The sequence below is a fragment of the Prionailurus bengalensis genome, chromosome C2 (assembly GCF_016509475.1).
Source record: "Prionailurus bengalensis isolate Pbe53 chromosome C2, Fcat_Pben_1.1_paternal_pri, whole genome shotgun sequence".
Lineage (NCBI taxonomy): Eukaryota > Metazoa > Chordata > Mammalia > Carnivora > Felidae > Prionailurus > Prionailurus bengalensis.
In genome coordinates, this window is record NC_057350.1 from 149,497,409 (window position 1) to 149,519,611 (window position 22,203).

The 22,203-nt window shown below is 41.5% G+C and overlaps 1 protein-coding gene across 2 annotated transcripts in view; it reads right to left on the reverse strand.

Moving 5' to 3' along the window:
* Nucleotides 1–2,803, reverse strand: part of GASK1A (golgi associated kinase 1A) — a 61,153-nt gene extending 58,350 nt beyond the window's left edge. Inside the window, exon 1 of one of the 2 annotated variants that reach the window (XR_006299541.1) lies at nucleotides 2,349–2,803. Coding sequence is in view for 1 of the 2 variants with exons in the window: in XM_043595619.1 (XP_043451554.1) it covers nucleotides 2,349–2,351 (3 nt within the window). In the remaining variant the exon portion in view is untranslated. The remainder of the gene's footprint in view (nucleotides 1–2,348) is intronic. The other variant, XM_043595619.1, reaches the window with a different exon arrangement.
* Between the last annotated feature and the right edge of the window lie 19,400 nt (nucleotides 2,804–22,203).

Below are 22,203 nucleotides of genomic sequence, written 5' to 3' on the forward strand. Positions count from 1 at the left end.
GTTTCTCGTTTGACGTGCCTTGGATCAGTAATATGACAGTGTTAAGGAATTACTGGATAAAGGCTACCATATTCAAACACGTTGGGGAAGTTCACATCTCGGTTTTAATGAATTACGAGAGGTTTCTCTGTGGAATGATCCTGCAAGAGGGACATATTAGATGTATCATTTGCAGATGAAGTTCACCGACACCTTCTATTTTAGGACTATCTCAAGGGATGGCAGCTCTACAGATTCAGGGATATCTGGGGAAGTGCAGTTCCTATTCCCTCAGCCTTCTAGCCCTGTGCTTTTAAGTCTTGGCTGCACACTAGGGTCACCTGGGCAGCCTTAAAAACAAATCCCTTGGTCTGGGTCTGGTCTGGATTTGGTCTGGGGAGCAGTCTGAGCCAGGGCTGAGAACCACTTCTTCCTAGCACCATCATAATTGTACATGCTGAGAAGTCAACAACAGATTGGGATCCAACCTCAAAATGATTCACGTACCATCTACTTTTGAAGCTAAATGGAACTTCAGAGGACATCTACTTCAATCTCTCATTTTACAGAAGAAGACACTGAAGTTCCCAAAGGATCAGCCCCCCACCTCCTCCAGTGCTTGTTCTGGTCAGTGACGGGCTGTACCTTGGGCCCCCAGCCTCTGGACCACAGGACCCTTCATTCAGAGGTTGAAGCGAAAGAAACCTTCAGATCTCCAAGGCCATTTTGCTGCCAGAGGTTGCTTATCAGGCCACCCCCTCTCTCTGGCAGGTGGACCCTGACTCAAATGAAATTCAGACTCAAGTCTTCTTCCTAACTAAGGATGAGAAGCCAGGAGACTATAGGCTCGCAAGGATAGGAAGCCCATGCGGGCAGTGGAGCAAACATTGATGCATCCTTAGGCTGCTAGAGCAGACAGCAGGTACTTTCTCTCTCTGATCACCTCACCTCCATCGCAAGCAGCCTGAATGCTGTCATACACACCTTTAAAATCAAGAGACTCCTGCAGACCTGTAACAACCCTCTGAGTTGATGGCTTTGGCCCCTACCCTCTTCTGGCAATAGTTTTGCCCCTGAACGTGGAATTTTGCAGTAAAAAAATCTCCATACTTTTCAGTTTCACGTCCTGTGCCTCTGATTACACCCCCTTTTCTTGTTTTCTTTAAGTTTATTTATTTTGAGAGATAGAGAGTGCACACACGTGAGCTGGGGAGGAGAAGAGGGAGAGGGAGAGAGAGAGAATCCCAAGCGGGCTCCACACTGTCAGTGCAGACCCCAATGGTGGGAATCGAACTTACGAACCATGAGATCATGACCTGAGCTGAAATCAAGAGTCAGACGCTTAACCAACTGAGCCACCCAGGTGCCCCAACTCCCCCCTTTCAACCTTAAGGTTCCATTATTTCTCTCTCTTTAGCAGCTTGAGAAAGAAACCTATGAGCATTGGAGAGAGTGTAGCCTCCTATTGACCAGCTCTTGGCCTCTGGTCCCCACAACTCCAGGACACCTTTGCATCCAGGGGGCTGTTCCCTCAGAGACCCTCCATCCTACAGAAGAATCTCTAGGCACCCTTCTAAACACCAGGCCCACAGCTAAGCTCCCTGAGAAGTATCTCCAGTGAGCTCTAATCTGACCTCTGTGTGCTTACGAGCGGGAAGAGGGAGTGAGTCATAGCAGACAGAAGAGCCCTGTGGGTTCCTTCAGAGTTCAAACTCATTCTGGTGTCTGATACCCTCCCCCCTAGGCAGGTTGGGTGGGGGCTGCAGGTCGCTTCTACCTGGAAGCAGAGCTAAGCAGCAGCCGGTCCTGAGGGAAGTCCCTTTCCTAAGGCTGCACAAGTAGCCTGGGTCTCACACTCAAAGGGTCTATCTTTTCCGCCTGTTGGTGTCTGTGAGTTTTATCAGTGGAAAGGCAACGGTTCACAAGTTCTTCAACTTCCTGAATAACATCCCAGACCAACCGGCACTCCCACACCTGCCCTGCGGTCCAGGAGATGGCGCCAGGAACTAGACCCTTACCAGGCCCAATCTATTTCTGCGTGGATTAAGGTTCAGCCAGGGTGTACGGGTCCATAATGAAAGCTCCCTTATTACGGGCATCCCGCCTAGGGAAGCAGCAAAGCTAATTGCCCAGCTTCTCGAAGCCCCCCTCACTGCCGCCCACTCCCCCCACCCCCCTTCGCCCCCTTCGCTTCCTCCTAGGTGCAGAAATAAGAGCCGTTGCAGCCCCCAAGCCACCTTCCGGAACAATTCCAGCTCCGGGAGGCCACGCAGGCTCCACGCACCCAGAGCTGTGCGCACTGTCCCCGGCAACCTGCCTGGGTGCCCACCCCATCCGCCCACCCGAGGGTCCCCTCTTGAGATTCCTACCATGGCCCCCGCAGTGGCTGGGCCCGCTTCTGGGAGCTCTCAGCTGGCTCTCCGGCTCATCCCACCGCCCCGGGGTCGCCACTTGCTCCGTGACTCTCCAGGCTTCCCTAGACGCGGCTTTCCCGGACGGGACGTCCACAGCTTCCCAGCAGCCAAGTGGCCCCGCGACTCCTGGGTGCGCAGCGCGCTCGGGGATGCTCTGCAGGTGGGGTTGTTAGAGGAGCTCCGGGAGAATGCACGAGGAGTCTGCGTGTCATCTGAGGATCTGAGGTTCTGCAGGAGCCGTTCCACAGCCGGGAGCCTCCGCGTTCAACTAGGGGCGTTTGCAGAGTTTGCGAAGTCCCTGCTGTGCGTCCCGGCCCAGCCTCCCCACTTCCCCGAAAGCTAGGGAGGGGGAGCTCCTTTCACAATAAAAGCCCTGACCCGGGCTCTGGCAGCCACAGCCGCCTCGAGCAGGGGCCCAGGTGCAAGGAAGGAATGGGTCCCGCCCGCCCCGCGCTGATCTGAGGCAAGGCGCGCGGAGCAGGGTCTGGCAAGTCGCCTCGATTCCTCCTCCGAGGTGTGAGGGTGCTCCTCGAGCCCGGGCAGTCGTGGGAGGGAGGGGGGAAGGAGCGGGGAAAGGGGAGGACGGGGCCGGCCCATCGAGGGTCGCCAAAACTATGCTCTTCCTTGCAAAGCCAAGGAAAGATAAGTCTTTTCACTGGCGTCTCCTAACCTTATTTGGGCTCAGCCCCAAGGGCGTTTTGGAAGGAAATATGGTAGGAAAATCCTTTTATCACTTTGGACGTTTGTCACAATGGACATTTTCCCCCTTGAGAACTAATCAGTGTATAAGTCGCTGGAAGAAAGCGGCTGATACCGATCCCTCTGCTATGGATGCATAGAGTGTTTGTGTCCCCTGGGCCACAATCGAAGCAGGACCTAAGGGTCTGCATGCTCCTTGTTGGAGAGAAGGCTAGGCTTGGAGTCCATAGTCCTGGAATGGGGGGGGGGGCAGGGGGGGCGGTCCCTCTGTTAACAGCTGAGTGACATTTAACAGCTGAGTCACCGTTAACTGGTGCCTGGATGTCTTTGAGACCTCTGTCCCTACGTAGTCCAACATTTGGATCTCAGGATTCTTAAGAGGGAAGAGTCAGCAGCAGCACTGACAGAATCTGGGAACCAGCTGGAAAAATTACCCTCTGAGATGGAAACTAACAAGAATCATCACTAGATGGTCTGAAACCGGCTTCCCAGGAGTCACCTGCCATGCTTTGAGGTTGTCACTGATGACAGTGCTTCTAAAGGAGGACAAATATTCAGAGGGTTTCCTTAAATTGTGTATGATGGCCAGGAGACTAATGGAAGGGAAAGGAATTTCTTCAGTCCTTTTTATGTTCTGGATGCTTTCCACAGATTATTTCATTTCATCGTTACAAACAGTCCTAAGAGAGAAAATTTAGCATCACCATTTTACAAGTGAGGAAACAGGATTAGGGAGCCGAAGTGACTTTCCTGAGGCCGGATAGCGAGTAAGTCGTTTCTCGCAAACCAAAAAGCCTATTCCTTAGAGCATGAGAGGAAGAGGAAGAAATTGATAAACCAGCAACAGGAGGCAGGATGCAGTGCTAAGAACTGCAGAGTTCTGGGGATTAGGGGGTAAGGGGAGCACAGAAGAACCTGAGCCCTGGATGAGGACAGTGAGGCAGACTGTCTCATGCAGACTGCTGAGGAAATAATGTGGTCTTTTGAGTCTCCTTTTCTGACTGCGGTGTGCATTCTAGGGGCGCCTGGGTGGCTCAGTCGGTTTCAACTCAGGTCATGACCTCATGGTTCGTGAGTTCAAGCCCTGCGTCAGGCTCTGCACTGTCAGTACAGAGCCTGCTTGGGACTTTCTCTTGCTCCCTCTCTCTCTGCCCCTCCCCCATATGCTCTCTTTCTCTCTCTCTCAAAATAAATAAACATTAAAAAAAAAAAAGAAGAAGACGTAGATTCTTGGCTGTGACTCTTTACACACATTTATGTATAAATGTCATTAAAACCAAGTTTTATAAAACATTATTACATGTGATGCCCTCTGATGTTTTCTATTCTATTCCATTTTAATTTTTGTAACAGTGGGCTCAAATAATTATGTTAATTTCAATAGTATCCACTAATAAGTACCGTATGAAAAACACTACACTAGGGAGTGGAGCAGACATATTCCTTTAAATTAATGTTTTCAAAGCGTTTTGTGGTATTCTTCAGAATTTATCTGTTATGTATCAAAAGAATTTAAGAGGGAAGGATTCTGTTGGCCAAGTTTGAGAACACTGAGCACAGCTAAACAGACTCTCTCTTTTTGGCAGTAGGACTTGTCAGAGCCTTTAATGCGACTACTATGCATTGAGATTTTCAGAGAAAGGAGGAAAGTGCCCAGTTTTTTCCAGATTTACTGGATGCTAAACTCTTTTTCTGTGGATTCATGGGACACACTTGGGCATAACGGTTCTAGGACCTGCCCTAGCCAGGTGAACTGTCAACATAAGAACAGAGAGTCAAAATCCTGCATTCTGAAGGGAGACTCCCAAGTTCAGCCTTATTTTGTTCACCTGATACTCTGCTCAGCTAAGGAAGCGCCCAGAGGGTGAATGTAGGAACTCCATTTGTAAATGAACAACTGCCACTTTTGTAACCCAGACTGAATGGAAGCAGTCAGTAGTCCAGGAAGACCCACAGCCGGGTAAGCAGGTAAAACTGAGTTCTGGCCCTGCTGAACTGAGGACACACGTGGATCTACAGTGACTCCAGGGGCCCTTCACAGAATCCTGCCTAGAAAAAGCACCTCCAGCTCTGAAGTGCTATAATTCTGACCACTGGTCCATAGTACCTTAGATGTGATCATTTACTTCCGTGATAACGTGCTCCTGCATAGGGCCATGCCCATGGCTGTGATTCTGTGACCCAACATGTCTACATGCTGACAGTCTCTGACATGCACGTTTTTGTTCCCTGTCCCCCCTGCTTCCTCACTCTCCATGCATTATTCGCCGCACACTCTGTGATTGGTGTTAATGTCAAGAACAAGTAAGAGGTCCCACTGCATTAGAAAACTGTCTGGCTATCTACTTACACTGCATATACATGAGCCCTGTGACCCAGCAAATCCTAGACCTTTAGCCAACAGAAATGCCTACACATGTGCATCAAAAGCCATGTAAAGGAAAGTTCACAGCAGCATTATTTGCAATGGTCCTGTACAAGAAACAACCCAAATATCCATTAATAGTAGAAACAATATGTAGATTGTGGTGTATTCACACAACAGAGTGCCTTATAGCAAGGGCAATTTGTGAACAACAGTCACACACAAACATTCTATAGAGGGAAAGAAGCCAGCCAGGAAAACAGGCCTACTTAGGCTTTCATTTACATGAAATACACAGACAGGCAATGTTGATATCTGCTGTTAGAAGTCAGGTGACTGGCTACCTAGGGGAAAGTCAGGACTGGGAAGGAGATATGAAGAGGGCTTTTGTGGTGTTGCTAGTGTTTTTTGTTTGTCAATCTGGCTACTAATTTTGGTATCAATTACAAATGAAAATAAATCAAGCTGTAGTACTTAAGATATGTGCATCTTTCTGTATGTACATGAAACAAAAATTAGCACATACTGTCTCTAGCCTCAAAGGACTCATAATCTATCCTAGGAGGCTCCAAACTTTTAATATTATTCATCTCAGTAGCAATAAGTTTTTGAATATATCCCCCAATATGTGTATTACCTACCTACAAGTTACTTAAGTGTACCACTTTGTTTTCTACCAATTATTAAACGTATGACAACAAAAACAACAAAATTTTGAAAGGATAAGGTTAATATAGCAGAAATAGAAATTTAAATGTTTCTTTTCACACCTTAAGGGGTCTTTCTATAACATGAATGGGCTGCTCACGTCTCATTCTGAAAACCAGTGGCCAGCCTGATGGGAAAGGACAACAGGTGAATATTTCAGTGCAAGAAAAGGTAAATAGGAGAAGCTATGGAAACTGCAAAGAAGTAAGCCTTCCACTTCCTCCCCCACCTGAGGGGGACTTCCCAGGCCTAAGGCCTGCGCTTGGGGACAGGGCTTTCCTGCAGAGCTGCTGGAAGTACAGACAGCATCTCATACCTTGAACTTGAGACTTAAATCAGACTCAGCCTTCTGGGCTTTGAAGATTTGATGACAGAAAACAAAAAAAAAAAAAAAAAAAAAAGGTCATTTTAAAGTTCTGAACCAAACTTAGTTTTGTGGGAGGTGGAGATTTATAACTCTGGGTCTAACTATTCTTTTCTGCCAGGAAAACAGGACTTCCCTTAAATTCCACACCCCTCAATCTCAAACACACACACACACACACACACACACACACACACACACACACACTACCCATACATATGTACCAATGGAGCTCTTAGTCATGAAGCGCTCTCTATGAAAGGGTAGCTTTGGCCAATGAGATGTTAAGTAGAAGTGCCATCACTTCTGGCTGGAAGCTATAAAAGCCAGTGCATGACTGGCCATGTTCCTTCTCTTATGCAGTGACTGAAAAGTTTATGTCAAGGTGGAGCCCCCGTCAGCCTGGGTCTCTGGGTGGCTATGACAAGCAGAGCCTCCACAAGACCTCGCTGGATATGAGAGTGAGTGAGAAATAAACTTATGCGTTTAACCATTAGACCCACTAAGACTCAAAAATTGTTGCTATAGTATAACTTAATCCATCCTGGTCACATGAATAAAATTACTTTGGAGAAGAGTTGCTTGAGAGAACCGTAAATCAGGTTTTGTCTCTCCTCTGCTCAAAACCTCCAGAGACTTACATCTCCCTCGGAGTACAAAAATCCCAGGTCCTACAGGAGCCCGGCAAGTCCTTCCACACTCTGCTTGTCCAACATCAGCACCTGCACTCTCTCACTGCCTGTGCCCCAGGAGACACTCTCCTCATTATTGTTTCTAGCATTCTCCAGGCCCTATGCCACCTTATGATCTTTGCACTTACTCTTCCCTCTGACCGAAATGCCCCGTATTTGCTCCTTCATCTCCTTCAGGTCTTTGCTCATGTAACCTCCTCAGTGAAGCCTTCCCTGGCTGCTGTATTTAAGACTACACATGTTGGGGCGCCTGGGTGGCACAGTCGGTTAAGCGTCCGACTTCAGCCAGGTCACGATCTTGCGGTCCATGAGTTCGAGCCCCGCGTCAGGCTCTGGGCTGATGGCTCGGAGCCTGGAGCCTGTTTCTGATTCTGTGTCTCCCTCTCTCTCTGCCCCTCCCTCGTTCATGCTCTGTCTCTCTCTGTCCCCAAAATAAATAAAAAAACGTTGAAAAAAAAATTTTTTTTAAAAATAAAAAAAAAAGACTACACATGTTGATCCCCCTTGGGTTTTATCTTGTAATTTTTTTTTCTGAGATAGACAACTTGTTGAGTGCTATGTTAAGAGTTTTTCAATTTAGATAACCAATACACCCCTCCTTTCTAGAAGCAGCACTCCATATATTACTTTCTTTCAGAATGTAAGCTGCCTGGCAGTTGGCCCTTCCCAGGGTGCTGGTAGGGCCTCTGGTTACACAGTGGATCTTGCAAGTAGGAAACATTCAGCTGAGACAGGTTGGTGCTAGTGGGGAATATTTTTACTATTTCTACTAGAGGGCCCTTCCTACTTCATCAGGAGTGAGTCTATCTTTACCCTCACCAGTTCTAAGGAGTCAGATTTCCAGTTTGCTCTAATGATGTTTTAGGGTCCTTATAAATTTGTAACCCAGGCAGCTGCCCAAGGGGTACACTCTTTACTATGGTTCCATGTCTAGCTCCATTCCAGACTTACTAAATCAGAGTTTCCAATGCTTGAGAATCTGTATTTTTTAAATTCTAAAGCACACTCAGGGCTGAGAACTGCTAAGCTAAGCAATTCTTCTTCCTTGGTTCTCACATCCAAATGGCCATTCTATTTTTTTTATCTATAAAATTTTTTTAAACATTTATTTTTAAGAGAGAGCTAGAGTGCAAGTGGGGGGGGGCAGAGAGAGAGCTCTCGCACTCCCTCTCTCTCTCTTTTTTCTCTCTCTCTCCCTCTCTCTCGAGACACATGTCTGAAGAAGGCTCCAGGCTCTGAGCTGTCAGAGCAGAGCCTGACGTGGGGCTCGAACTCACAAGCTGTGAGATCATGACCTGACCTGAAGTCGGAGGCTTCACCCCCTTGCGCCACCCAGGTGCCCCCCCAAATGGCCATTCTAAATGACTATGGAATCTCCTTCTATCCATTCTCACTACCATTTCTTTGGCTCAAACTTTTGTCTCATTCACAATACTCCTGGAGAGACCTCAGAACTAGTGTCCCAGGCTCTGCTTTTACTCCCTCCAATCTATCCTGCACATCACAGAGGAAATGCGGACTTGCCACTGGCCTATTCCCCTGTAATTCTCAGGATTAAATGCAAATTCCTCAGCATGGCTTTCAAAGTCCTTCAAGGTTTGACTCATAATTACTTCTTTAGGGCACTTACATTTCTAAATCTTCTTAAGTGGTTTTCTCCATCTAAAAGCCTTTTCTCGATACACTCTTATTTCTAACCTGACATACTTCCACCTCTCACCCATTCACTTCCACCCTGAATCTTCTCTATCCTGAAGACATGGAACAGCAGGTTCCCTGAGATTACTCTATTGCAAATATGATCTTGTTAGTGTCTCTCATGGACCCTGAACTCCCTAGAGGAAGGGACCATTCTGGGTCTTCATCCTCCATTTGCCTAGCAGCAAGTAGTTACTCAGCAAATGCTTCTGAGTAAAAGAATAAGACAGAAGACTGGGGTTCAATGCTGAATCTACTGCTCACAAAGCATAGGTACTCGGGAGAGCAACCTCTCTCCCACAGGCTTCAAAGTTCCTCATCTGACAAATCAGAACCCTTAACCCTGTCCAGTCCACCTCCTTGGGTTCCTGCAACCATGTAACATGTTCATATAAATTACATCATCAAAACAAGGCCTGTCTTGGGCGCCTGGATGGCTCAGTCGGTTGAGCGTCTGACTTTGGCTCAGGTCATGATCTCACCCGGTCTGTGGGATCGAGCCCTGCGTTGGGCTCTGTGCTGACAGCTCAGAGCCTGAAGCCTGCTTCAGACATGTGTCTCCCTCAATCTCTGCCCCTCCTCTGCTCATGTTCTGTCTCTTTCTCTCTCTCTCTGTCAAAAATAAATAAACATTAAAAAAAATAAAAAATAAAAAATAAAACAAGGCCTGTCTCATATTAAACTTTGAAAAATATTTGTTTAATTCACGAATGAATGAGAAACTTCTCTTGCAGCAGAGAATTCTAACATCCAATTTACCTTCTCTCTTTTCTTTTCATTCATGGAAACCCTATATTTTAGGGGGGCAGCAGTGTACTCAGCCCCCCAAAATTATGTTTCACGACCTCCTTTGCAAAAAGGGATAGCCAATGAGAAATAAATGGAAGTCATTGAGTGGGGCCCACAGAAAGCTTTTAAAGGAGGTGGGATCCCTTAGGTTACAGCAAATGTTAATTCTCCTTCCTTCTGCTGTGAGCTGAGCACGTATTTTTGCTCCACTGTTGTTAGGCTTGGCCATGGACTCATTTCAACCACTACAATGTAAGCAAACAGAGGTACTGTATATACTATGCAGTATCACATGGCTTTCGTTCTGGTGATTCACCATGTAAAGAAGAAGCCTTGGGTAGCCACTAGCCTCCAGTCTGAGCCCAAAAGCAAGACATGTGGGATAGAACTAAGCTCAACTCACTGCCTGGAGCCAAGCCCATTCAACCCACAGGCATGAGAATAAATGCTTATGGTTAGAAGTCACTGAGTTTTGGAGAGCTTTGTTACAAAGCATTATTGTGGCAAAAGTTGAGTGATATAGGTAGGATGGCTAAGCTTTTAGAGAGCCAACCCAGGACAAAAGCGTTGTCAGGCCAAAAAAAGGTATGTTACACCCCCCAAATCCCATAGTAATGTGATAGATACCAAATAATTATGTATGTATGTGTTATTACTTCAACATAAAAATATGGAAATCGGTATTTGTTAAAAATTATGTACTATCTACTTTTGTTTCATAAATGCTATTTTGTTCTGGCATTTATTTAATGTCAGAATATGTCCCTTTTGCATATAACAACATGAAGAGACACCTCTACTTGCACAGCCAAAGTCAACTCCTGTCAACAAGCTCTTATAATCAAGACAGAATTGCTACTTTGTGAAGTTCTTTTAGAATCTTCAGTCAATGCCTTTAACATGGTGAAGAATTTCTTTGTCAAACTCAGGCGGAATAAAAATCTTGGCACTCTGGGCTCAGACAGAGCATCTGTGATGCCTGGCGACACATCTGGCTTTGTTGCTTTGGTGAAGAAACATGCTCCTCATCTCAACCTGCAGCCGTGTCACCTGGTGACTCTGCCAGCCATCCTGAAAAGATTGTGTCTATTTCTACAAAGTGTTGTCAACCTCCTGAAAGCCAGGACTGCCACACTATTTCAAGAGGTTTTGTCAAGAAATGGAAGCATAAGAGTAAGTTCATGGCTGCAAAAGACGTTAACTAGCTTTCCAGAGGACCTGTCTGAAACATTTGGTTGACTTTCAAATGAAAGTTCTTCCCAAAGAAAACAAAACACTGATTCAAAAAGATATATATATATATATATATATATATATATATATATACACACACACACACACACACCCCTATGTTTCCTGCAGCATTATTTATGATAGCCAAGATATGGAAGCAACCCAAGTGTCTATCTGTAGATGAAGGGATAAATAAGATGTGATGTATATACAAACAATGGAATATTACTCAGCCATACAAAAGAATGTAATCTCACCATTTGCAACAACATGGATGAACCTAGACAGTATTATGCTAAGTGAAATAAGTCAGACTAAGAAAGACAAATATCATATTAGTTCACTCATATGTAGAATTTAAGCAACAAAACGAAGAAAAAAGGAGACACAAAAACAGACTCTTATGGGTGTCTGGGTGGCTCAGTTGGTTAAGCCTCCAGCTTTTGATTTCGGCTCAGGTCCTAATTTCATGGTTCATGGGATCAAGCCCCACATCAGGATCTGCCTATTCTCAGACTCTTCCTATTCTCTCTCTCCTTCTTTCTTTGCCCCTTCTCCACTCGCTTTTTTTTTCCCTCCGTCTCTTTTTCTCAAAATAAATACATAAACTTAAAAAAAAAACCCTCTGAAATACAGAGAAGAAACTGGTGGTTTGTTAAAGGGGAGTTGGGTGGAGAATGGGTAAAACAGATAAAGGGGATTAAGAATATACTTATTGCAGTGCACCTAGGTGGGTCAGTTGGTTAAGCATCCAACTTTGGCTCAGGTCATGATCTCATGGTCTGTGAGTTCAAGCCCCGCATCAGGCTCTTGCTGACAGCTCAGAGCTTGGAGTCTGCTTTGGATTCTGTGTCTACCTCTCTCTCTGTCCCTCTCCACTCACTCTCACTCTGTCTCTCCCAAAATTAAATAAACATTAAAAATTTTTAAAAATAAAAATAAAAATAAAATTACTGCCCCAGAAAGCAGTAACTATGGGCAAGCCATTTACATTTATTATAAAAGCAAATATGAAATGATGCCTTTCCTCTCTATCCCATAGTCTTTGTGAGAAATGAGAGGAAATAATTTACATAAGACATATTCTTTTTTAAATTTTTTTAATGTTTTATTTATTTTTAAGACAGAGAGAGACAGAGCATGAGTGGGGATGGGGCAGAGAGAGAGAGGGAGACACAGAATCTGAAACAGGCTCCAAGCTGTCAGCGCAGAGCCCAACACAGGGCTCGAACTCACAAACTGTGAGATCGTGACCTGAGCCGAAGTCAGACGCTCAACCGACTGGGCCACCCAAGCACCCCTATGTAAGACATATTCTTTAAGCTTATAAGTATTTAGGTAGCCAAGGATCCATACTTAGTTTACTGTTATGAGTAAATGAACAGTGTTAATAATTATATTTATTTAAAAATTTTTTTAATTCCAGCATAATTAACACAGGTGTTATATTAGTTTTAGGTGTACAGTACAGTGACTCAACAATTCTCTACATTACTCAGTGCTCATCAGGATAAATATACTTTTAATTCCTTTCACCTATTTCACGTATCCCCTCACCCACCTCCCCTCTGGTAACCATGTTTGTTCCCTATAATTAAGAGTCTGTTTTTTCGTTTGTCTCTTTCTTTTCTTTAGAAATTATTTGCAAATGATATATCTGATAAGGGGTTAATATCCAAAATGCATAAAGAACCTTTACAACTCAACACACACACACACACACACACACACACACTCCAATTTAAAAATGGGCAGAAGACATGAATGGACATTTCTCCAAAGAATACATATAGATGGCAACAGACAGATGAAAAGATGCTCAACAACACCTATCATCAGGGTAATGTAAATCATAACCACAATGAGATACTACCTCACACATGTCAGAATGACTAAAATCAAAAACACAAGAGAACAAGTGTTGGTGAGTATGTAAAGCAAAAGGAACCCTCTTGCACTGTTGGTGGGAATGCAAACTGGTGCAGCCACTGTGGAAAACAGTATGGAGGTTCCTCAAAAAACTAAAAATAGAATTATCACATGACCTAGTAATTCCACTACTGGTTATTTACCCAAAGAATATGAAAACACTAATTTGAAAAGATATATGCATCCCTAGGTTTACTGCAGTATTATTTACAATAAACAAGATATGCAAGCAACCAAAGTGTCTGTCCACAGATGAACAGATAAAAAAGATGTGGTATATATATCCAATGGAGTATTACTCAGTCATAAAAAAGAATGTAATCTCACCATTTGCAAAAACATGGCTGGACCTAGAGGATATCATGCTAAGTGAAATAACTTCAATCAGAGAAAGACAAATACCATATGATTGCATTCATATGTGGAATTTAAGAAACAAAACAAGAAAAAATAATTGAATTTTTCTCTGGAATTCTAACTCTAGTTTTCACTCATAAAACAGTCACAGTACAACCAAGCAGAACATAATCACACTTAAAGGTTAATTCCCTGGACTAACCTAAAGAGTGAAGAACACCAGTATCTTGTTTTTGTGCTTATTTATCTAGTGTTCCAAGTGCATGCAACAAGGTAAGTATTGATTATTTCAGTGAATATTAAGGTTTATGATCTTCTCACCATTACACACTTTAGAGACATTGTAATAAAGAGTGTCATTCCATTAGTGATGTTTTATTTGCTGATAGCTTTCAAACATGGGGACAGCCCCATCCCTCCCTCTTCTCGTATTGATCCACAGCTGGACAGGCCTATAAGAAACCCTGCAGGCTCTCTTCCAGGTGACAGTGAGAAGTTCAAACTATGCAAGACCCTGAGGCATAGTAGGACCCCTCATCCCAACTCTACTCCCCACACAAAAAAGAGTATCCAAATGGCCAATAAGCAGATGAAAATGGTACTCAGCCTCATTAGACATTAGGGAAATATAAATTAAAACCACTAAGCTACCTCTGTACTGACACCAGATGGTTACTATTTAAAAAAAAAACTAAGTAAAGGGAGAAGGTAGAGAAACAAAGACTCTCAGACATTGCTGGAAGCAATATAAATCATTACAACTATTTTGTAAACTTTTGGCAGTATCTGCTAAAGCTAAACATATATCCAACTTATGAAGCAACAATTCCACCCATATAGTAATTAATTAGTTAATACAAATTTATATAAATGTAGATAGATAGATAGATAGATAGATAGATAGATAGATGAGCAAATAGTTCAGCCAAAGGCATGTAACATAATGTTCGTAGTAGGTTTATTCACAATAGCACCAAACCTGAAACCACCTAAATATCCATCAACCAGTGGTATAGTCAGTTAATTGAATAGTACTCAGCAATTTTAAAAGCCTCTGTTAACTTCTTACTTGACATGTCTCTGGAGGCAAAGAAAACAAAAGCAAAAATGAACTACCAGGACCTCATGAAGATAAAAATCTGCACAGAGAAGGAAACAATCAGCAAAACTAAAAGGCAACTGATAGAATGGGAGAAGATATTTGCAAATGACATATAAGATAAAGGGTTAGTATCCAAAATCTATAAAGAACTTATCAAACTCAACACCCAAAAAACAAATAATCCAGTGAAGAAATGGGCAAAAGACATGAATAGACACTTTTCCAAAGAAGACATCTAGATGGCTAACAGACACGTGAAAAGATGCTCAACAGCACTCAACATCAGGGAAATACAAGTCAAAACCACAATGGGATACCACCTCACACCTGTCAGAATGGCTAAAATTAACAACGCAGACAACAGATGCTGGCGAGGATGCAAAGAAAGAGGAACCCTCTTGTACTCTGGTGGGAATGCAAACTGGTGCAGCCACTCTGGAAAACAGTATGGAGGTTCCTCAAAAAATTTAAAATATAACTACTCTATGATGCAGCGATTGCACTACTAGGAATTTATCCAGAGAATACAGGAGTGCTGATTTGAAGTGGCACATACATCCCAAATGTACACAGCAGCACTATCAACAACAGGAAAATTGTGGAAAGAGCCCAAATGTCATTCCACTGATGAATGGATAAAGAAGATGTGAGATATATGTATCTGGCTACTATATAAATGCCATATATGTTCTTTATATATATATATGTATAATGGAATATTACTCAAAAAGGATGGAATCTTGCCATTTGCAACAACGTAGATGGACCTAGAGGTTATTATGCTAAGCGAAATAAGTCAATCAGAGAAAGATAAATATATGATTTCACTCATATGGGGAACTTAAGAAACAAAACAGATAAACATAGGGAAAGGGTATCAAAAATAAGAGAAACAGAGAGGGAGACAAACCATAAGAGATTCTCAAATACAGAGAACAAACAGGGTTGCTGCAGAGTGTTGGGTGGAGGGATGGGCTAAATAGACAATGGATATTAAGGAGGGCACTTGTTGAGATGAGCACTGGATGTTATATGTAAGTGATGAATCACTAAATTCTATTCCTGAAATCATTATTACACTAAATGTTAACTAACTTGGATTTAAATTTAAAAAGTAAAATTAAAAAAGTAAAAAACAGGGGCGCCTGGGTGGCGCAGTCGGTTAAGCGTCCGACTTCGGCCAGGTCACGATCTCACGGTCCGTGAGTTCGAGCCCCGCGTCAGGCTCTGGGCTGATGGCTCAGAGCCTGGAGCCTGTTTCCAATTCTGTGTCTCCCTCTCTCTCTGCCCCTCCCCCGTTCATGCTCTGTCTCTCTCTGTCCCAAAAATAAATAAACATTGAAAAAAAAAATTTAAAAAAAAAGTAAAAAACAATTAATAAAAAATAAAAGCCTCTGCTATACACAACATGGATAAACCTCACAGACTAAATGTGGTGAGGGCATTTAAAAATTAAAAAGTACATATTAAATGATTTTATTTGTATGTAGAACAGATGACACTAACTTATAATAATAGCAATCATTAGCATAATTAACCCTTGGGAGGAGGTTGATCAGTAAGAACCACAAGGAAGCCTCATACCATCTCGATCTGGGTGGTGGGCACAATCCATCCCACTGCCTCCACTGAAGACTACCTTGCTATTCTCAAGCCTCCTTTTTCTCACTTAGCAATATATTGTGAACATTTCCATGTAAATAAAAGTAGCTTTTATCTATTTTAAGTTGCTGTCACCTTTTTTTTTATTAAACATACATCTTTAGGAATCTTATCTCCTTAAGTTAATTATAAATGTTACAGGTGTGGGAGCTTCATCTTGCAAATCACATGAAGAAAAGAGAAGTTGGAGCTGTACAGATAGTCAAACCTAGGTTTAAAACTGCATTTTATCACTTATGGCTGTGTTACCTTGTACAAATAATGTCCCCATTCAGCCTCGGTTTCCTCATCTTTAAATGGGGATAATGTGCACCTTGTGAAGTCTGTTACAAAGTCTTAGATAGTGAATGGAAGGAACTTAACCCTAACAGATGCTCACTGAATGACAGCTTTCTTCTCTTCCACACTTGCCAAGGGCTCATAGAGCCCTCAATAATGACTGATTATTGAGTCATTATTGAGTCATATAATGTATATGAGGATTCTCTTTACCTTGCTCTTGTACTCAAATAGAAGTATAGAGAATGAATGAAGAGCAGCATCAACTCAACATGCGTCCTAATGCCAATCACTGCTTATCAAGCTCAGGAGATTGTTTGGCTGACCACATCATTTAAGATCTGAAGATGAATTCTGAGAACTCATAGCAATGGATATCCTGAACTGCTCTTACCAGTCATGGACAGCAATCCCCTCAGAATAAATTAAAAGGAGCCAATGCACTGAGCTTCAAAGCTGGCAGGCAGGATTGGACAAAGGCTAGTCCCTGAACCAAGAGTAAGAGAGAAATATTTTAAATAATGAGGGTTTGAAGAAGTCAAATAGTTTTACTGTGTGATCAATATTCCATGGGGAAAGCTATTATATGTCTTGAGTCAGCCTTGGGTTTTTTTCTAGCTACTGTAAAATGTCCTGGCTTCACAAGGGTGGAGACAGAACTAAGACATATTCAGGGCAATGAGTACAGTTGATGTCCCAATCTGTTCCTCCCTCAGAAGATCTGTGCCTTTAGGGCCTCCTACCTTCCTAACAGGCTCTAACTCAACAACCCCTTGCCATAGGCATCTCACAAACCTTACCCTGAACAAGCCCATCCCACTGTTTTTTTACCACCAGCTGATCTTTCTGTGGGATTCATGAAACTATATTTCCTACCAGAGTCCTTGCTTTACCCCATATACGGTTGCCTATCTTCTTATGTTTTTCCTGAGCAACATGAGGACAGATGCCATGACTAACTTATTCACAGTTGTACTCTTGGCATCAATTGTGATGCATGGTACAGAGAATGAGCTTAATAAATGTTTGCTGAGTGAACTAATGTTAAAATGATTGAATTGTCCAATATATACCATATCTACTAAGTACAGAAATCACTTCACTCACTCATTTCTTAATTCATTGTTTATTAAGCATCTGCTATGTGTCAAGATCTGTGTGAGGAGCCAGGGTGACAAAGTTGACTAGAACACAGTCCTCTGCCCACAAGGATCTCCAGATGAGAGAGAGAATGTGTGTGGAAGTGAATAATATGATGATAGCTATCAGGAAGAAGTGACCAGGCTGCTCTTGCCACCCAGAGGAGGAAGAATTAAACCTTCCTGACTAGATGAGCTAAAGCGTCTAGGACTTGTGGCCAGTGGAGTGTTTCAGGATGACTAAAATTTCTCCAAGTGGGCAATAGGGGAAGGGGAAGTATTCTAGTCAAAGGGAACTAAATGATGTGCATCTGGTTGGATTTGGACTTTGCAGAGCAGAAAACTGGGTTTGAATTGGATTTGAAGGACACAAAAGGCCCATCTGCATATGGGTAGCATTTGGAGGCATGGCAGGAAGTGATAGGGAAAAGACTTTAAAACTCTCTCCAAAAAAGTAATAATTTTTTTCTTGGCAAGTGGGAATATTTGAAAACATTGTCAAAATAACATCTTCTTTTCTTCCTCCCTGGCAGTCTTTTGGCAGCTAAGCCTTCCTGATCCTCCCTCTGTTTCTCTGTTTCCTCTATTTTCTAACCAACTTGCAACTTTCCCTTTCACAGTCTCAGAATCCCTGCAAAGGTCAATAGGAAAGTATTGCTGCCCCAAGTTAAGAGGAAAACACACACACACACACACACACACACACACACACACACACACACCTGGACGACAGAGGCATGGGGTCTATCCACCCATCCACACATTAATAATGCCTATCCAGACCCATGAGGTGCTATACACATCTGGAGATATAGTCTCAAAGTTTACTAAGCAAACAAGAGAAAATGGACGAATCCAGAGGCACAGTATGAAATTTTAAAATATACCTCTCAATAACTGGCAAAACAGACAAATATTAGTCAAGGTATAAAATATTTGAAGAATACAAAAACAAAGTTGGCCTAATGGCTCTATGTATAATACTGCAACCACTAATTACAAAATAGATATTCTTTTAAAGTCTGGAGTATTTCCCAAAATTGAGTATCCATTGTGCAGTACCAACATATTTCAAAGGACTGAAATCAAACAGAATATATTCTTTGACAACTACTTAACCAAGCTAGCAATCAGTAACAAAAAAATCCTCATGTATTCAGAAATTAAGGAATATACTTTTATGTAACTCACAGGTCAAAGAATATATCACAATATAAATTAGAAAAATATTTTGGGGTGACTGGGTGGCTCAGTCGGTTAGGCATCCAACTTCGGCTCAGGTCATGATCTCACGGTTCATGAGTCCGAGCCCTGTGTCAGGCTCTGTGCTGACAGCTCAGAGCTTAGAGCCTGCTTCAGATTCTGTCTCTCTCTCTCTCTCTCTCTCTCTCTGCCCCTCCCCCACTCATACTCTGCCTCTGTCTCTCTCAAAAATAAACAAACATTAAAAAACAAACAAAAAAAAGAAAAATATTTTGAACTTAATAAAGATGAAGATAATAAATTTGAAAATGTAGATAAAGAACTGGGAAACTTAGAGCATAAATTCATATACTAGAAAATAAAAGGGTAGAAAAGTCCAAGCAGTCAAAAAATTAAAGAAAAAGAGGACAAATAACAAAGTGTAGAGGAAGAAAATAGTAAAAATGAGAGTAGAAATTAATGAAATATAAAACGAACATACAATAAAGAGTATTAAAGTGAAAAGCTGGTCTTTTGAAAAGACTAATAAAATTGATCAACTTCTAATGAGACTGATAAAAAAATGAGAAGTCACAAATAACCCACATTATGAATAAAAAAGATATCAGTACAGATTATGTAATCATTAAAAAGAAAATAAGAGGATATTATGAACAATTTTATGCCAGCAAATTTGGAATTTTAACAGGAAAAGGGAAGTTTTCAGAAAACTAAGACTTAACCAAAATGAAAACAAATAAAAAGAAAATCTGAAATAGTCCTACTAAATAGGCTTAATTTGTAATTATGATCTTCCTACAAAGAAATCTCCAGACCCAGATGCCTTTAGTAAGTAGTCTACCAAATAGATATGGAAACAAACAATGTTAATCATACATAAAATCTTGTAGAGAATAGAAGGAAAAGGTTTATTCCAACTCATTGTGTCCGGCTATCATAATCTTGGCAAGAAAACCTGATGAGGACTCTACAAGAGAAAAAATTTACAATCTCGTTTCATTCATAAACATGGATGCTAAAATCCTATATAAAATACTAGTAAATCAGGGGCACCTAGGTGGCTCAGTTGGTTGAGCAACAACTCTTGATTTCGGCTCAGGACATGATCTCACCATTCATGGGATCAAGCTCTGCAAGGAGCTCTGTACTGATAGCACGAAGCATGCTTGGGATTGTCTCTCCCTTTCTGTCCTCCCCGGCTCACACACTCTCTCTCTCAAAATAAATAAATTAAAAAATTTTTTAAATACTAGTAAATCAAATATAGCAATATGTAAAAAGAGGGAATGAAGGCTAATATATCATGACAAAAATGAGTTTATTTCAAAAAATTGTTTAATATTTATTTATTTTTGAGAGAGAGTGCATGAAGGGAAGGGTCACTTAGAGAGAGAGACACACAGAATCCAAAGCAGGCTCCATGCTCTGAGCTGTCAGCGCAGAGCCTGATGCAGGGCTCAAACTCACAAACCATGAAACCATGACCCGAACCAAAGTTGGAGGCTTAAACAAATGAGCCACCCAGGTACCCCAAAAATGAGTTTATTTCAGAATGCAAAGTTGATTTAACATAACACATCAATCAATGTAATTAGCACATTAACAGATTAAAGGAGAAAATTCATGACCATCTCAGACTTAGAAATAGCATCTGATAAAATTCAACCTTCTTCTATTTCTTAATTATAAATTATGAAAACCTTGGGGCACCTGGATGGCTCAGTTGGTCAAGCGTCCAACTTCAGTTCAGGTCATGATCTCGTGGTTTGTGAGTTCAAGCCCCACATCGGGCTCTGTGCTGACAGCTCAGAGACTGGAGCCTGCTTCAGATTCTGTGTCTCCTTCTCTCTCTGCCCCTCCCCCACTTGTGCTCTGTCTCTGTCTATCAAAAATAAATAAATGTATTAAAAAATTTAAAAAAAAAGAAAAACTTGCCAAAATCAGAAACAAAGATATCTTATACAAAATTATAAATTACAAATATAAATCTACAAATATTTAAAGATCATACTTAATGATGAAATTATTAAGATTGGGAATGAGGCAAGAATGCCCACTATAATATTACTGCTATTTAATATGGTACCAGAAGTTAGAACTGAGACTGTTGGGACATAATCAAGTGTACCAAACATGCATCACAAGAGGCCCAGAAGAGAGAAAGGGGCAGAAAAAATATTTGAAGAAATAATGGCTGAAAACTATCTAAGTCTGATGAAAGACATGATCATACACAACCAAAAATCACAAAGAACTACAAGCAGGATAAATTCAAAGAGATCTATAATGAGACACATTACAGTCAAATCGTTGAAACCTAAAGACAAAGAGACAATTCTAAAAGCAGCAAGACAGAAGTGATTCATCACACACGGGGGATCTTCACTAAGATTAACAACTGATTTCTCCTCAGAAATATTGGAGGTCAAAGGCAGTGGGAATTCTTGGTTGAACGTTTCTTCTTTTTTTTTTTTAAACCTATATCTTGCAAAACTATCCTTCAAGAATGAAGGAGAAATTAAGACATTTCCAGATAAACAAAAGTTGAGGGAGTTCATTACTCGTAGACCTGCCCTACCAGATTTGCTAAAGGGAGTCATACAGGCTGAAATGAAAGGACAGTAGACAGTAACTTGAAGCCACAGAAGAAATAAAGAACACTAGTAAAGAACTACGTAGGTAAATATAAAAGCAGTATTGTACTTTTGATTTATAATTCTCTCTTTCCTATATAATTTTTAAAAATGCATAAAAATAATTATAAATTTATGTTAAAAGGACACACAATGTATAAAGATGTAACCTGTGAAAATAACAATATAAAGGGAGAGAAATGGAGATGTACAGGAGCAGAGCATTTGTAATATATTGAAATTGAGTTGGTATTATTCAAACAAGATTGTTAGATTTTATTATTTTTATTTTTATTATATTTATTTATTTTTTTAGAGAGAGAGAGCAAGAAAAAGTAGGGGGAGAGGGGCAGAGGGAGACAGAGAGAACCTAAATAGGGTCCATGCTCAGTGTGAAGCTTAATGTGGGACTCAATCCTACAACACTGGGATCATGAACTGAGCCAAAATCAAGAGTTGGACATTCAACCAACTGAGCTACCCAGGTATGCCTTAACCAGATTGTTATAAGTTTAAGCTGTTAAGTGTAATCCCCTAGGTAACCACTAATAAAATAAATAAAAATATATAAAAGAAAAGAAATAAGGAAATCAAAATAATATATACAAATACATACAAAAAACCAGCAATGAAGGAATTGAGAAACAACAAAACATATGACACATAGAAAACAAATAGCAAACTAGCAGAAATAAACCCTTCCTTATTTGTTAGGGGAGATCATTGAGGGGACTTGACTGCCAGTTGACTTGTGAGCCGAACCCCAATGATCAGAAGCTCCCCATCCGCCCATCCTTGGAATGTGCAACAAAAACAGAAAGAAAAATGGAAAACTCACAAATATGTGGAAATTAAATAATATACACAAACAACCAACATGTCAAAGAAATCACAAGGGAAATAAGAAACTATCGTGAGACAAATGAAAATGAAAACAAAATACGTCAAAACTTAGGGG